We start from the raw sequence: 16676 nt of genomic DNA on the forward strand, positions 1-16676 counted from the left end.
TGTGCGTGTGCCGGGCTGTGCGCCCAGATGCATGCGTGTGCACGTGCACGCACACGCGTGAGCACAGGTGTGCACACAGCACGGGAGCGTGCAAACACGGGGGTGCGAACACGGGGCTGCACAGAGGAGCAGGTGTGGACACACGTGTGCGTGTGCACACACGTGCCTGGGCGTGTGCGTGTGCCGCACACGCGTGTGCACAGGTGTGCACACAGACACGCGTGTGCTGGTGCGTGTGCGTGTGCACGTGCCCACGGGCAGGCGTGCACAGATGCCCGTGCACGCGTGGACACACAGATGTGCACAGATGTGCCTGCAGACACGCGTGTGTGCGCACACGTGAACCAGCCGTGGGGCTGGGCCCCCCCCACCCCCATGCGGTACCAGCAGCTAAAAATATCCCCAACGGCTGCCTCGAGCCATCGCCACGGCAACGGGAGGATGGGGAGCGGGGCTGGGGGGGGCGGCGGCCCCTCAGCACCCCCCACCCACTGTCCCCAACCCCCGCTCCGCTCGGGGGGGCTCAGAGGCCCCTTAATTCCCCGGTGAATCATTCATGGGGCCGGGGCGCTGCAAATCCCCCCGCGCCGGGGCCGGGATTAGGCGGGCGAGCCGCGGCCGAGGGGCCCCGGCAGCGGGGGGGGGCCCATTCATGAGGAGGGATTTCCTGTGCCGGGGGGGGTCCCGCTCTCCGCAGCTGCCGGGGGGAGAACCGGAGACCGCCGGGGGGGTCCGGGTGGGGGATGGACCAGAGGTGCCCCCCTTGGATAACACCCCCCCATGGCAAAGCACCCCCAAACTGGACCCGGGCGGGGCGGGGGGGGTGTGGGATGCGCACAAGGGGACCCAGCCCCCCCCGGGCCGGCGCGGGGGGAGGGCGTCGAGGCTCCGGTCCCGGCCTTGGCAGGACGCCCCGGGCCAGCTGCCTCCAGCCCCGGGGCCGGGGGGCCGGAAGGGGCCGGGGCCGTTCCCAGCGCCGGGGGCAGGCGGGGGGCGAGCGGGAGGGGGGGCCGGCGCGGGGGCTTCCCCTTCCCGCGGGGTAACCGGGGCAGCCGGTGCCGGTCAGTGCGGGGGGGACACACTTGGGCGGTTCCCACACGCCTCCACCGGTGTTTGGGGGGGTGTGAAGGATTTGATTCCCAGGAGGGGCTCCCAGAGGGAAGGCGGGGGGGACACACACAGCCTGGGATGGGGGACACCCCCACGGGGCCACCTGGCCCCCCAGCTGGTGGCAGGCGCTGCCCGACGAGGGCATCCAGTGATGGGGATGCAGGCGCTGGGCTGCACCCAGTGTCACCCCCTTCCCGGGGGGTGCGGGGGTCCCCGGGGGGGCCCAGCTGGGCCGTGCCGCCGTGCTCGGGCTATATATAGCGGCTCCGCGCCGCAGAGCAGCGGGATGAATTTTAATGAGCTTGTTCCGGCCGACTGCATCGAGCGACACGGCCCCTCCATGTCCCTTGTCCCCCCAGCCCGGGGTCTGCTGCAGGGCATGGGGTCCCCCACGTGCCCCGCGGGCACAAAGAGGCTTGGGGGTGGCACTGGGGGCAACTCACAGGCTCATTGCAGGGGCTGGCGAACAGGCCACGGGTGGGAGAGGCGCCCGTGCACGCCCCAGTGGGGTTGCAGTGAACCCCAGCCCTGCCTCAGTTTCCCCCAGGAATGGATGGTGCTGGAGGGCAGCAGGAGGGGGGATCTGGGGACACAGCGCTGTGCTGAGGTGGCCGAGCCCAGCAGGCCGGGGGGACAAGCTCAGCCCCGGCCTTATCGCGGGCAGACGGCGTTGCGGGGGGGCGGCTGCAGACACGCCGTGTTTGCTGAGGATAAAGTGTACGGTACAGGCGGGGGCCGGGCCGGAGTGCCGCCCCCCCTGCTCCTGCCCCTGCCACGCTGGCGCCCCAGCTGCCACCAGCCGTGGGGCTGGGGGGCCCGGGGTGCTGCAGGGACCAGGAGTGCCATGGGGACCGTGGGCCCAGGGAGGCCACAGGGCTGTGGGAACCAGATGCAGCACAGGGACCAGGGGACCATAGGGACCAAGGGGGGCACAGGGACCACAGGGCGATGGGTGCAGGACACCCACCAGCACCCAGGCTGTCGCTCTGCCCCCCCCGCCCTGGAGTGGAGGCTGAGGTTCCATCCCCTGGGTACCCCATCCTCTGGGTACCCCCATCCCCTGGGTAGCACTGTCCCCTGGCTGCCCCCATCCCTTGGGTACCACCGTGCCATTGGTACCACCATCTCCTGGGTGCCATCACCCCCTGGGTAGCACTGTCCCCTTGCTGTCCCCATCCTCTGAGCACTACCATGCCCTCAGAGCCACTGCCCCCTGAGGACCCCCCTCCCTGGGTGCTGCCGTGCCCCCGTTATCCCCACCCCCTGGGTACCACATTCCCCTGGAAATCTTCATCCCCTCGGGACCCCCATCCCCCTTGTCCCCTGGGTATCCATGTCCCCTGGGTGTCACCGCACTCTGTGCAGCCCAGGGAGGGGCGAGCCATGGATCCGGGGGGCGGGGGAGTGGCCAGGCCGAGCACCCCGGGGGTTCCAGGACCGAGTTGCGGTGCCCGGGGCGGGGGGGACACACGGCAGCGGCCCTTTAAGCCCGGGCATGATGGGATGTGTAGTCCGAGGTAGGAGGGGGGGGACACACACACGCCTGGGCGCAAGGCATGCTGGGAAAGAGGTGGGGTGGGACGGGCGGGTTGGGGTGCTGCGGGGGGCCACCCCAGCGAGCCCCCCGCGCCCCCAGTGCACGCTGCCCCCCCCGGCCCCACGGTCCGCCCCTCGGCGGGGTCCGGCTCCAACCCCACAGCGGATCCCTGCCCCACAGCCCCCCGCAGCCCCCCACCCCCGGGGGGCGCAGGGGCAGCGCCCACCCGCCGTGCGGGTGCTGGGTGCCCCGTGGAGCCGCCGGGACCGGGTGCCCCACCCGGGCCAGGTGTCTGCCGCCGCACCGGGCCGGGCTGGGCACCCCGGGGTGCGGGTCTGGTCCCCACCCCGTGGGCACTGTTCCCACTCGCCGTGGGTGCCGTCCCCAGCTCCCCATGGGCATCATCTCCACCCCACCACGGGCACCGTCGCTGGGGCCCTGTGGGTACTATCCTTTGTCACCGTTGGCACTGTCACTGCATCCCTGTGGGCTCTGTCCCCAGCTCCCCGTGGGCACCATCCCCACCCTGTGGTGGGCACCGTCCCCAGGCCCCTGCGGGCACTGTCTCCAGCTCCACTTAGGTCCTGTCCCCAAACTCTGTGCGCACTGTCCCCAGTCCCTATTGTCACTCTCACTGCACTGTGGGCGCCATCCCCAGCACCCGTGGGCACCATCTCCACCTCACCATGCTCACCAGCCCTGGGGCCCTGTGGGCACCTTCCCCAGCTACCCCTTGGGTGCCGTCCCCAACCTTGTGGGCACCCCGTTGTCACTGTCACAGCATCCCCGGGAGCGCTGTCCCCAGTCCCTGTGGGCACCATCTCCACCCAGCTACGGGCACCGTTCCCAGGCACCCGCGGGCACTGTCCCCAGATCCCCTCGAGTACCGACCCCAACACGGTGGCCACCATCCCCTGTCCCCGTTGTCACTGTCACGACATCCTCGCGGCCACCGTGGGCACCGTCCCGCGTTCCCCACGCGCGCCACCTCCGCCCGGTCACGGGCACCGTCCCCACCCCCCTAAGTCCCGGTCCCTCTGGGCCGCCGTCCCGTGGGGTCCCCTCCCGGGGCCGCCCTCCCTCCCCGTCCCCACGCGGGGTCCGTGGGGCGGGCGCGGCGGGTGCAGGGAGCGGCTGCGGCCGGCGGAGGGGGCTGCGGCCGCGGCGGAGCGGGCGGGCGGGCGGCGCGGCGGGGCCGGGGGAGGAGCCAGGCGCCGTCGGCCGCCGCCGCCGCCGCTGCGCCCCGCTCCGCTCCGCGCCCCGCTCCGCTCCGCGCTCGCCGCCCGCCCCGCGCCCGCCGCCACCGCCGCCCAGGTACGGCCCGAACGGGCCCCGCCGCCGGCCCCCGCCCGGCCCCGCCGCAGCCCGGTTGTTTACCGCCGGCCGCGGCCCCCCCCGGGCGCCCCCGGCTGAGCCCGGGCGCAGTTCGGTGCGTGCAATTTGGTGGGGGGGGTGTCGGGGCGGAGGGGACCGGGAGCCGCGGGGAGCGGCGGGGAGCGGGGGGGGGCCCGGTTGGAGCGCGCACCGGGAGGAAAAACACGGTAAACATTTTTGTTGCAAAAATCCGGGCGTTTGGCGTGGAGCGGGGGGGGGGGGGGGCGCGTCCCCCCGTGGGGCCGGGGGGGACCCGTGCGCCCCCCCGCTGCTGCAGCGCGGGGCTGCCCGCGGGGCACGGCCGCTGCCCACCGCCCGCCACGCCACGGCCAAGGGGGGCCCGGGGGGGCCGTGCACGGCGGGCAGCTCCCCCGCCCGCCTGCAGCGCCGTGGCCCCCCCGGCCCCGCGTCTGCTGCGTGGCCGTGGCGTGGCGGCGTGGCGGGCGGCCGTGGGCCCGGGCCGTGGCGGCGGCGTGGCTGTGCGGTGACGGGTGCGGGGCCGAGCCGCGGCGGGGCAGTGCCGTGGGCAGGTCGCGGGGCCGTGCCGTGGGCAGGCCGTCGCCGTGTCGTGGGGCGGGGGGGGGGCCGTGGCCGCGCCGTGAAGAGGCCGTGAAAGGGCCGGGGAAGGGGGGCCGTGGCCGTGCCCCGTGGCCGTCCCCGCCCGCTCCCGCTCTGGCCGCGGCGGCAGGAATGCCTGCGATTTTTTAAAATTTTTTATTATTATTATTTTTTTGTGCGCCGGGAGCAGAGCGCGGGGGGGGCCGGCCCGGGGGGGGCGGTTCGGCCGCTCCCGGCTGGGGCGGGGACAGCGGGAGGCGTCCCCGGCGCGGGGGGGGCCCGGATCTGCACCCCAGAGTTGCCCCCGTCGAGCGGGGCTCGGGGCGTGGCGGGGGCTCCCGTCTCCACGCCGTCCCGCGAGGAGGCGGGGGAGGGGGGGGCGCGGACTGCAGCGTCCCCCCACCCCAACCCCGGGGGAGCCGGATCCTGCCCGGGGTGCCGTGGTCCCGGTGCCGCCAGCGGGGCGCAGGCTGCGGCCCTGGCGGGTGTCCGGTGCGCCCTTTCGTGCTAAGCGGGGAAACTGAGGCAGGTCAATCGGGCGCCGCGGCCAAGGTCACCCCGGGACCGGCCCGCCTTGCCCGGGCCTCCGGTTCGACCTCCCCGCCGTCCCGGCCGAGCCGGCGGCACCGGCGCGACCTTCAGCCGCGGTCGCCGCCGTGACCCCGCGCCGCGGGGCTGACACCGCCGCCCGTGGCGGGGGACCTGGGCTGCGCCTCACCCAGCCTGACCCCCGCGGGCTCCGGGGGCTCCATCGGGGCGGGAGGAACCGGGGCCGCTGTGAGGCGCGGGCAGGTCCCGGTGGAACCGGTTTGGGGGGGCTCCCCCGCCCGGGGTCTTGGCGCAGGGTGGGAGCGCGGCGTATCCCCCCCCGCCGGCGCTGCCGTGCGACTGCGTGTGCCCCCCCCGCAATGCTCTCACACACCGGGGCAGCCACGCACCCCAGGACCGGCAGTGGGGGGTCCCCGGGTGGGGGTCCCCGCCTGACAACCCCCACCCGGCTGCGGCCGTGACCTTCGCGGGGCCGTGGCGTGGCAGCCCCGCGGGCGGGGTTCCGGGAGACGGGAGGAACGGAGGGGGGAACCTGGTGCGGGCTCTAGGGGCCGTGCACCCCCGAGGCCCCGCACCCCGTGAGCGCTGGGGGGTCTGCGTCCGTACCCCCAATCCCTGTCCCCTCCCGGGGGCGGCGGCTTCCCCCCCGCCCCGTCGCTCGTCGCCGCACCGCGCACTTTCCCGGGGCCGCGAGCGTGGGTACCGGCAAAGCTCGGAGCAGCCCCGGGCCGGGGGGTCCCAGCCCGCGCCCCCCCGGCCCCACCGGACCCCGCGCAGCCGCCGGTGCGCGGTGGAGCGCGGGGGCGGGGCCGGACGCCTGGGTCCCCTTCCAGGCGGGGTGGGGGGAGCAGCAGGAGGAGGAGGAGGGGGGGATGCGGTGAAGGCGAAGGCGGGCGCGGGCAGGACGCCCGGGGCCCCGCGCAGGCTGGATGCGGCCGGTGGACGCAGCGGGGGCCGGGACGCCCCCCCGGGGCGGAGTCGCCCGGCGATGGCCCCGGTGCTGCGGACCGGCCAGGGGTCGGGCAGGGGTCAGGTGGCCGCGGTGACATTGCGGGGACCGTCCCCCGTGGCCCCTTCCCGAGGGGAGCGGGCACCCCTGGACAGGCTTGGTGCCGGTTCCAGCGCCCCAGCGGTGGTGCCGACCCTGGGTGCATCGTGGTGAGGTGGCGGCTGCGTCCCCCCCTGCGAGTGGGGCCCCTGGGGATGGAACCCAGGAGCCGCCCCGCCACCCTGGTGCACGTGAACTGGAGCCCCCGATTTAGAAACATCCCCATCCCCGTGCCAAGCTCCCAGCGCTCAGAATAGCTCCCCGGTGTCCCGGCACAGCCTCCCCGGGGACAGGGGCACCCTGTGGGGCTTGGGACCTGCAGCCACCCCCGTGAGCTGAGACTACAGGTGCTCAGCACACGCCACACTCCCAGGGGAGCCCTTTGGGTGTCCTTTGTGGCCAGGAGGAGTGGGGGCACGGGGACCCGGCTGTGTCCTGCTGCGCTGGCACAAGCGGCACTGTGCTGGGGAAGTGGAACCGCCGCTCTTCCTCTGCTGAGCAGCTCCCCACTGGCAGCCCTGGTGGGATGGGGAAACCGAGGCATGGCCAAAGGAGGCCAAGTGGGGCAGAGGGAATGGATCCGGCGCTGCCGCCTTGTCACGGCTACGCACTTGGGCGCTGCGGGAAGGAGCAGCTGTCGTGGCCTCAGTTGGACTTAATGGCACTGGGAGTTTTGGGGTTCACGGTGGCTGTGGGGGTGGGTGGGGGTCGCAGTGCATGTCCCCGTCACAGAAATCCAGGACCTGTCAGAGGTGTGAGGCCGCGTCAGCTGTGGGTGCCCGGTCAGCACCAGGGCAGGTCACCGTCCCCGTGGCCTCCTGCCCTCTCCCGCCCTCGCTCGGGTGGTGGTTTCCCGAGCCGCCAAGCCATGGGGTGGCCGGGGCCGTGGTGCCCGTGTGCCCTGAATGCAGCGGACCCAGGCTCGGCCAGCTTGTGCCGTGGCACGGCCCCGGCACCGTGTGCGTGGGGAGGGGGCACCACACGGGTCGGCTGTGGCACAGGGTGGGCTGCCCTGATGTCAGGCCCATGGCATCCCCCGTTCTCGGGCTGCCCAGCTGCTGCACATGCCTGGGATTCCTGCAGCCTCCCGGCACAGCGGCCCCACCGCACGCTGCCACGCGTGCCCCACGGCACCGGGCACCCTGCGGCACCAGGCATTGCGTGGCACCGGGCACAGGGCGACGTGCAGCGGCAAAGGTGCGGGGTGAGCACAAGGACACATGTGGCACCGGGCGCAGCCACACATGTGGGCACCGGCGCGTGCCAAGCGCTGCCAGCTGTGCCGTGGCAGGTGCCCCTGCGCCTGGTCACGCTGCCGCAGCGTGGTGCTGCCAGCCGGCGCAGCCGGGGTTGCTCTGGCTGGGGCAGAGCGGTGCTGGTGCCGCGGTGCCCGCCGTGGTGCTGCCCGCAGCCGCCCGCACAACCGAGCACCGCGCCGGTGTCCGGCGGGTCTGCCCGCGGCACCCTGCCCCCAGCCCCTGCTAATCGCGCTAATTGGCACCCTGGCTAAAGCGCTTAGGCCTTCACCTCCCTGACCCAGATGGCCAGCTGGGGGAGGGGGAGGGGGCGCCTGGGACCCCCGGAGCCCATCTGTCCCCAGGGGCAGGGACACTGATGGATGTCCCCGTGGGGCGTCCGTGGTACCCAGCACCCATGCCCAGCTGCACCGAGGCAGCTTGCGCCTTCACAGGGGGGTGTCCCCCTGGCTGTGGTCCTCATCCCAGGGGGTCCCTGGGTGCAGTGTCACTGGGGAGCGGGGTGCTGGGTGCCCCCCATGGGGCGACATGGCTCCCGCTGCCAGCACAGCCCTGGACTTTGCCCCCAGGTTGTTTTCCATCGCCTGCAACCGCCCGACTCAGCAGAAACGTTCCCCTGGACGTGGGGCTGGGCTGGGGGGAGCGCAGGGTGGGGGCCCCGCCGGCTGCCACCCGCCTCCCACCCAGCCCCGCACCTGCTCCCACGGGGTGGGGACACACAGGTTGGGGTGCCACTGGGCACGGGGGGGGCTGAGACCCGACCGCACTCATCACACGTCTCACAGGAGGAGGAGAGCCACCTCCCGCTTCTGTCTGTCTGTGTGTCTGTCTGGGCCGCCCCAGCACGGCCGGGATTCCTCGAGTGACGGTTCCTGGAGCGACACCGTGGGCTCAGCCGGGTGCTGGGTGCCGGCGATCCCGGGGGTGTCAGCGGGGGCTGACGGGGACGCTCACGGGCGAGACCCGACTTAGCGGCGCTGAGCCTTGGCTTTATCCCTAAGCCCCTCTAATTCGACACCGCTCGCCTGCCAGGCCGCCCCGACGGGGAAACTGAGGCAGCCGCGGCTGAGCCCACGCCACGCCGGGTTTCGGAGCGCCCGTGCCAGCTTCACCGCGGTGGCGGCGGCACCCCAGCCCCATCCACGCGCCGAGCGGGTCGGGGCTCTGCTGGCGCGCGGGGTCCCGGGGGAAGGGGGTGGGGGGCGGCGGGGGGGCCGGTGCCCGGCGGGGCCGCGCAGCCCTGGCGCGCTGCCAGTGCCTATACTTGGAAGTCTCCGCGCGCTGTTCCCATATGGAACAAACATTTGCTGCAGCCCCCGGCCGCGCCGCCCCGGCTCTATAGGTACCGCCAGCGGCCGGCCCCAAAGACCAGCCTGGAGCTGCAGTGAGGAGCCCCAGGCCCCCCCGAGCCCCCCAGGCGGGGAGGGGACACAGAGGTTGTGGGGTGCCCTGCGGTGCCTCGGTTTCCCCGCAGAGGCTGGGGCAGGCGATGGCCCCCTTGGGTCACACGCGTGGGGGTCTGTGGGGACCCCTTGCATGACCCCCCCGTGCGTTGCACACTCACCCCGCAGCAAAGCGGGGGATGCTCCCGCGCACCCATGGGTGCAGCATCCCTGACCCTATCCCTGCACTGCCCGGGCATCCCCGGTTGGAGGGGGGCCAGGGGGCCGGGCAGGGGCACCCCGCGGTGTGGGGGTGCCGGGGGGGGTGTCAGGCGCAGCCGAGCCCCAGCCGCTGCGTTTTAAATCCGCCGGAGGAATTTCTGCCGCGGCCAAGACAAACGTGACCTACTTTTCTGCCTGTCCCCGCACGGAGCGGAGGAGCCCGAGGGCCGGGCACGGCGCCCGGCGCAGCCCCACGGCCCCCCCGGCGCGGGCTGGGGGCCCCCGCACCCCCACACGCCCCCGTGCCTGGGCGGGTCGCCGGCGGTTCACGGGGGACACTTGCAAACGGGGCCCCCCCAGTTCTGCAGGGCGTTGCTGGTGGGTGCTGGGCACCCGTGGGGACACACAGGCTGGGGGTGAGTGAGGGGGGGTCCGCCGGGGTCGTGCCTCGGTTTCTGCATCCCCGGGGTGTGCAATGGGGGGCAGTCAGTGCTCCCACGCCCTGGCCTCACGGTGCCGTTTCTTTGCTGCAGGAGAGATCACAGAGGAGGGATCGCCCGGCGCCCCCCACCCCGTAAGTCTCCCCCCACCAACCAGCACGGGGGGGACACACACACATAGATGAGGCGAACGCATCAGGGCTCAGCCTGACCCCAGGCGTGGCATCCGTGGGGGCTCCCCTGGGCACCCCCATTCTTCCCATGTGTGCATGTGCTGCCCCACTTGCTCTCACACAGCCTTGCACACTTGTGCATGCTCACACACCCGTGCATGCTCTTGCACACCCTGCACACTCACACCCGTGCATGCTCTTGCACACCCTGCACACTCACACCCGTGCATGCTCTTGCACGCCCCGCACGCTCTCCCACACCCATGCACATTCTTGCACACCCCACACGCTCTCACACACACTCATACACGCTCTTGCACGCCCTGCACACTCACACCCATGCATGCTCTTGCACACCCCACATGCTCTCACACACCCATGCACATTCTTGCACACCCCACACGCTCTCATATACCTGTGCACGCTCTTGCATGCCCCACACTCTCACACACCCATGCATGCTCTTGCACACCCCACATGCTCTCACACACCCCACATGCTCTCACACACCCATGCACACTCTTGCACACCCTGCACACTCTTACACACCCATGCACACTCTTGCACACCCCACACGCTCTCACACACCCATGCGCGCTCTTGCACACCCCACACGCTCTCACACACCCGTGCACGCTCTTGCACACCCTGCACGCTCTCACACACTCTTGCACGCCCCGCACACTCTCACATACCCGTACACACTCTTGCACACCCCGCATACTCTCCCCCAGCCCCACGTGCTGTTGCACACACCCTGCAGCCTTTGCTCGCTCCACGTGTCCTTGCACGTCCCTCGTGCTCTCGCCCAGCCCTGTGTGCTCTTTGCACACCGTCGCACGCTCCACGTGGCTTCGCACACCCTGCGTGCTCTCGCCCAGCCCTGCTGGCCCCTGCACGCTCTTCCCCCCTCCATGCGCGTTTGCCCAGCCCTGCAGCACACTGTGAGCTCCCGGGGGGGCTCCCGGGGTGCAGCCCTTGTGCCCCCCGCCCGGCGCGGCTCAGGGCTCGGGGCTCAGCCGCGGTTTGTCTCGGCAGGGTCCGGCCCGGGATGCTGCGCGGAGCTGAGCACTGAGGCGGGCGCCATGGGGCGCGCGTCGTAGCCCCCCGCCGTGGCCCCCCCGCGCGTGGCACCGGTGGCGGAGCCCACTCGGTCGGTGCTGAGCGCTCCTTGATGGAATTGCGGTGAATGGAACAGAAGCCCAGCACCCTGGACCCGCTGTCGGAGCCAGAGGACACCCGGTGAGTCCCTGTGCTGGCACCTCCACCGTGGCCCCCTCTGCCCTCGTGTCCCCCTGTGTCCCCCTGCCCTCTGCGTGCTCGTGTCCTGTGTGTCCCCGAGCATCCCTTCGTGGTCATGTACATGTCTGTGCCCCTGTGTCCCCCTGCATCCACGTGTCCTGTATGTCCCCATGCCCTGTGTGTCCCCATGCATCCCTGTATGGCCATGTCCATGTCCCTGCCCTGTGTGACCCCCTAGTGCCCTGCGTGTCCCCAAGTGTCCCCACGCCTGGTGCATCCCCGTGTCCCGTGTGTCCCTGTGTGGTCGTGGACGTGTCCGTGCCCCACGTGTCCTTGTGCATCCCCGTGCCCAGTGTGTCCCCGTGTATCCCATCATGGACGTGTCCGTGTCCCCGTGCATCCCCGTGTCCCGGGTGTCCCCTGGTCATCCCGTGTGCCCCCCTGGGCTCCACGAACCCCCCACTCGTGCCCGCGCCCGTGTGTCCCCCCATCTCCCAGCCACCCCCGTTCCCCGCCCGGGGCCCCTCGGGCCACCCTGTCCCGGGGCTATTTCGGGAGGGCCACCCGCTCTCACGTGCCCGGGGGGAGCCAGCCCCGGGGTCACCTTGTGCGGGAGCCGGGACCCCCCCGCGCCGCGCCCCGGCTGCGGGTCCGGCCCCCCCGGCCGCAGGTGCCCATCCCCGTGGCGTCGGGTCCCCCCCTCGGTTCCTCCCTCCCACTCCGGGCGGCTCAGCCAATGAGCTGCTGCCGTGCGGGCGAGGCGCGGACCCCCGGCGCCAGCCATTGGCTGAGGCCCTGTGACGTCACTTCCCCGCTGAGCCAAAAGGACATTTTGTCTTTGACTGTAAATGAGCCCCTCCCCCACCATCCCCCCTCCCCCCGTAGCCCTTCCCTGCCCATCCCCCACCCTCCACCCCTTTCCTTCCCTTCCCCCACCCACCACCCTTTCCCTTTCCCTCCCCCCCTTCCCCTCCTCTCCCCTCCCCCCCCGTTCCCTCCCCCGCCCTGGCTCAGCCCCCCCGGGCGATACCGTGTCCCATATCGGGGGTCCCCAAGGTATCCCCCCCCGCACCCATGCGTTTGTCCCCTGGCACCCCAATGCCAGACCCCACAGGTGGCACTGCCCTGTCCGGGACCCCTGCGGGAGGGGTCCCCACGTCCTGGGTGTGGGTGGGTGGGGTGCACGGGGGGGCCGTGGGGCACCGTCCCAGCCTGGCCCCCACCCCCCCGCAGGTGGCTGGATGGCAAGCGCAAAAGAAAGAGCAGCCAATGTTTGGTGAAGAGCAGCATGTCAGGTACGGGATCCTCCCAGCACCCCTGGGTGCCCCGTGGCCCTGCTGGGCACCCCCAGGTCCCCTGGGCACCCCGCGTCATCACCAGGTCCCATGGGCGCCATGTGTTCTGCTTGTATCCCTTGGGCACCCCACGTCTGTGCTGAGCATTGCGGGGTCCCCCGGGATGCCCATGTCCCTTCTGGGTCCCCTGGGATCCCCACGTCCCTGCTGGGTCCCCCAGGATCCCACGGGAACCCCATGTCCTTGGTGGGCACCCTGGGGTCCCCTGGGATCCTCAGGTCTCTGCTGGGTCCCATGGGCACCCCATTTCCCTGGTGGGCACCCTGGGGTCCCCCGGAATCCCCATGTCCCTGCTGGGTCCCCCAGGATCCTGCGGGAACCCCATGTTCTTGGTGGGCACCCCGGGATCCCCATGTCCCTGCTGGGCACTCCAGGGTCCCCCAGGATCCCTGTGTCCCTGCTGTGGCCGTGGGTCGGGCTGGGGCGGCGCTATCGGGGGCCGGCAGCACCCTGGGGTGGGAGATAAGGGGGGCCCGGCCGGGCGCTGCCCCCCAGCCCTGCCCCATTCCCCAGTGGGGAGCGGCCGGCGCCAGCAGGATCCTGCCGGGCAGGAGGAGGGGCCGCTGGAGGGACCCAGGCGTCCGGCTCCCAGCCCATCCCCCCCGCTCTGGGAGTTCCTGGGTCCCCCTGTGTCCAGCACCCACAGGGCTCCAGGGTGGGCTCTCAGGACCCCCACATCTGCGTTGGCTCCATCCCGGGGGAGTCGTGGGGATCCTGGGGGTAGGGACCCTCCCTGTGCATTGCGGGTGGTCTGTGCCTCAGTTTCCCTGCAAAGCTGGTGATGGGGGGGTTTGGAGAGGGGCTGGTCCCCAGGCGGCTGGGCTGGGGGACCCCAGACAATGGCGGGGACAGTGGGCCATTGTGTGCCCGGGGGGGACGGGGATGCCCCCCCGCAGCCGGCTGGGGAGCCGGATAATGGGAGCTTTATTGCTGCGGGGGGCTCGGGCAGCCCCCCCCCAGCCTTTAACCCTTACTGTGCTGGCGCTGCTCGCTGCGGAGTGGGGGGCAGCAGATGCTGCAGGGGGAAACTGAGGCACGGGGGGGGTGGGTGGGTGCAGGAGGGGTCCCTGACGCTGGCACCCCACAGGGTACATCCCTAGTTACCTGGACAAAGATGAACAGTGCGTGGTGTGCGGGGACAAAGCCACCGGCTACCACTACCGCTGCATCACCTGCGAGGGCTGCAAGGTGAGCGGGGCAGGGGGCGGGCGGGGGCGGGCGGGGGGCTCACCGGGGCTCACCACTCGTGTGTGTCCCCCCACCCAGGGCTTTTTCCGTCGGACCATCCAGAAGAACCTGCACCCCACCTACTCCTGCAAGTACGATGGCTGCTGCGTCATCGACAAGATCACCCGCAACCAGTGCCAGCTCTGCCGCTTCAAGAAGTGCATCTCCGTGGGCATGGCCATGGACCGTGAGTGCGGGGGGGCGCGGGGGCACCCACTGCGGCCGCGGGGACGGGTCGGGGTCCCGGCAGGACTGGCGGTGCCGTGGGAATGGGTCGGGATGGATCGGGGTCCTGGCAGCACTGGTGATGCCATGGGGACGGGTCGGGATGTGTTGGGGTCCCGGCAGCGCTGGTGATGCCATGGGGACGGGTCGGGATGTGTTGGGGTCCCGGCAGCGCTGGTGATGCCATGGGGACGGGTCGGGATGTGTCGGGGTCCTGGCAGCGCTGGTGATACCATGGGGACGGGTCGGGATGTGTTGGGGTCCTGGCGGCGCTGGCGGTGCTGTGGGGATGGGTCGGGATGGATTGGGGTCCTGGCAGCGCTGGTGATGCCATGGGGACGGGTCGGGATGTGTTGGGGTCCCAGCAGCGCTGGCGGTGCCGTGGGGATGGGTTGGGATGCCCAGCACGGCACTGGGGGGTCCCAGCTGATGGGGGGGTCTCCCGGCAGTGGTGCTGGATGATTCGAAGCGGGTAGCGAAGCGGAAGCTGATCGAGGAGAACCGGGAGCGGCGGCGCAAGGAGGAGATGATCAAGTCGCTTCAGCATCGCCCCAACCCCAGCGCGGAGGAGTGGGAGCTGATCCACGTGGTGACCGAGGCCCATCGCAGCACCAACGCCCAGGGCAGCCACTGGAAGCAGAAGCGGAAATTCCTGGTGAGGGCACAGGGTGGGGGGAACCTCCCGCTGCCCCCCCAGACACCCGCCCTGGCCACCCGCCCCGGCCGGTGGCTGCTGAGCACCCACATGCTTGGTGATGCTTGGTGGGCAACGCTCGTGGTGCCTTTGCACCAGGGGGGTTTGGGATGTCACCCAGTGTCCTTGAGCCTGTCACCCCTAGAAGGGTTAAGGGGTGAGCGGTGACCGAAGGGGACAGCTGTGGCCTGTCCTTGTCCCTGCGGTGGCACACAGCTCCCTCTCCTGGCTGCTGGCCCTTGCCAAGCCCTGACTCGCTTTCCCCCCACCGTGATGAGGATCCCTTGTGGGGGGACATGGTCACACCGCACCCCCCAACCCCACCGTGTGTCCCCGCAGCCCGAGGACATCGGCCAGTCGCCCATGGCCTCCATGCCCGACGGGGACAAAGTCGACCTGGAGGCGTTCAGCGAGTTTACAAAAATCATCACCCCGGCCATCACCCGCGTGGTCGACTTTGCCAAAAAACTGCCCATGTTTTCGGAGGTACGGGGGGGAACCGGGGCGGGGGGTGACATGGCTGGGGCTGTAGCAGTTCCCACCCCCCCTCACTGATGTTTTTTTCCCCCCAAAGCTGCCTTGCGAAGACCAGATCATCCTGCTGAAGGGCTGCTGCATGGAGATCATGTCGCTGCGGGCGGCCGTGCGCTACGACCCCGAGAGCGAGACGCTGACGCTCAGCGGGGAAATGGCCGTGAAGCGCGAGCAGCTCAAGAACGGCGGCCTCGGCGTCGTCTCCGATGCCATCTTCGACCTGGGCAAGTCCCTCTCTGCCTTCAACCTGGACGACACCGAGGTGGCCCTGCTCCAGGCTGTGCTGCTCATGTCCTCAGGTAGTGGCATTGCTGTTTGTCCCCGAGGCTGCTGGGGGGCATGGGGTGGGCAGGTTGGTGCCAGGGGAGCCCTGGGGGGGTGCTGGGTGGGCAGCATGATGCCCACAGCCCCCAGACTCCTTGGGGTGCAAGGGGTGGGCACCCTGATGCCTGGAGCACCCAGTGTCCTGGGGATGTATTGAGTGGGCTCCCCAATACCCAGAGCCCTCAGCACCCTGGGGGTGCATTGGGTGGGGACCCCGGGGAAACTGTGCCCCACTGGCTTTGGGGGGATACGGGGTGGGCACCCCAGTGCCTTGGGTACAAGGGATGGGCACCCTAATCCCCAGTGCTGTAGCAACCTGGGGGTGCACAAGGTGTGCACCCTAATCCTTAATGCTGTCGCAGCCTGGGGGTGCAAGGAGTGTGCACCCTAATCCTTAATGCTGTAGCAGCTTGGGGGTGCAAGGAGTGTGCACCCTAATCCTTAATGCTGTAGCAGCTTGGGGGTGCAGGGGTGTGCACCCTAATCCTTAATGCTGTAGCAGCTTGGGGGTGCAAATGGTGAGCACCCTAATCCTTAATGCTGTAGCAGCTTGGGGGTGCAAGGAGTGTGCACCCTAATCCTTAATGCTGTAGCAGCTTGGGGGTGCAAGGGGTGGGCACCCTAATCCTTAATGCTGTAGCAGCCTGGGGGTGCAAGGGGTGGGCACCCCAATCCCCAGCACCATGGGGTGCATGGGTTGAGCACCCCAACACCCAGGGGGTACCTACTCCAGGCAGCCATAGAATCACAATAATTTTGGTTGGAAAAGACCCTTAAGATCGAGTCCAACCATAACCTTAAATCTAGCACTAAACCCTAAGAACCTGCCCGCGTTGTGGGGGAGGGATGAACCCCCAAACTCCCGGACGCCGCATTCTCTGTCCCCGCAGACCGGACAGGGCTGATCTGCGTGGAGAAGATCGAGAAGTGCCAGGAGACGTACCTGCTGGCCTTCGAGCACTACATCAACTATCGCAAACACAACATTCCCCACTTCTGGCCCAAGCTGCTGATGAAGGTGACGGATCTGCGGATGATCGGCGCCTGCCACGCCAGCCGCTTCCTGCACATGAAGGTGGAGTGTCCCACCGAGCTCTTCCCCCCCTCTTCCTCGAGGTCTTCGAGGACCAGGAGGTGTAGGGCTGCCACCCCCCCCTCGCCCCCTCCTCCTCCTCCTCCTCCTCCTCCACCCCCTCCCGGCCCCCCAAATTTTTCTTATCCCTGCCCGCGAGGGCTGGGGGGGCAGATGCTGCGCCCCAGGGTGGGGGGTCCCGCTGTGCCCCCTCCGCCGGCCCCCCCCCCCGCGCCCCAGGACTTGACGAATTTTGTTTGTTTGCACAGGGAAGGGCCCCGACGGTCGAGCGTTTCCTTTATTGTCCTTCTCTTCTTAGATTATTATTTTTTAAGCATTTATTTCCCTCCCTGA

General features: G+C 70.6%; 1 protein-coding gene across 1 annotated transcript; it reads left to right on the plus strand.

The window, feature by feature from the left end:
* Window positions 1–3844: 3844 nt before the first annotated feature.
* THRA (thyroid hormone receptor alpha) lies at window positions 3845–16531 on the plus strand. Its single transcript, XM_082070799.1, is given in 11 exon segments — window positions 3845–3961; window positions 9570–9610; window positions 10688–10891; window positions 12125–12186; window positions 13334–13434; window positions 13513–13660; window positions 14148–14353; window positions 14732–14878; window positions 14967–15225; window positions 16141–16353; window positions 16356–16531. Coding segments are annotated over 9 exon segments (1224 nt in total). The 5' UTR covers window positions 3845–3961; window positions 9570–9610; window positions 10688–10838; the 3' UTR covers window positions 16391–16531.
* The last annotated feature ends 145 nt before the right edge of the window (window positions 16532–16676 follow it).

Source organism: Streptopelia decaocto, assembly GCF_964273445.1.
Source record: "Streptopelia decaocto genome assembly, chromosome: 22".
Lineage (NCBI taxonomy): Eukaryota > Metazoa > Chordata > Aves > Columbiformes > Columbidae > Streptopelia > Streptopelia decaocto.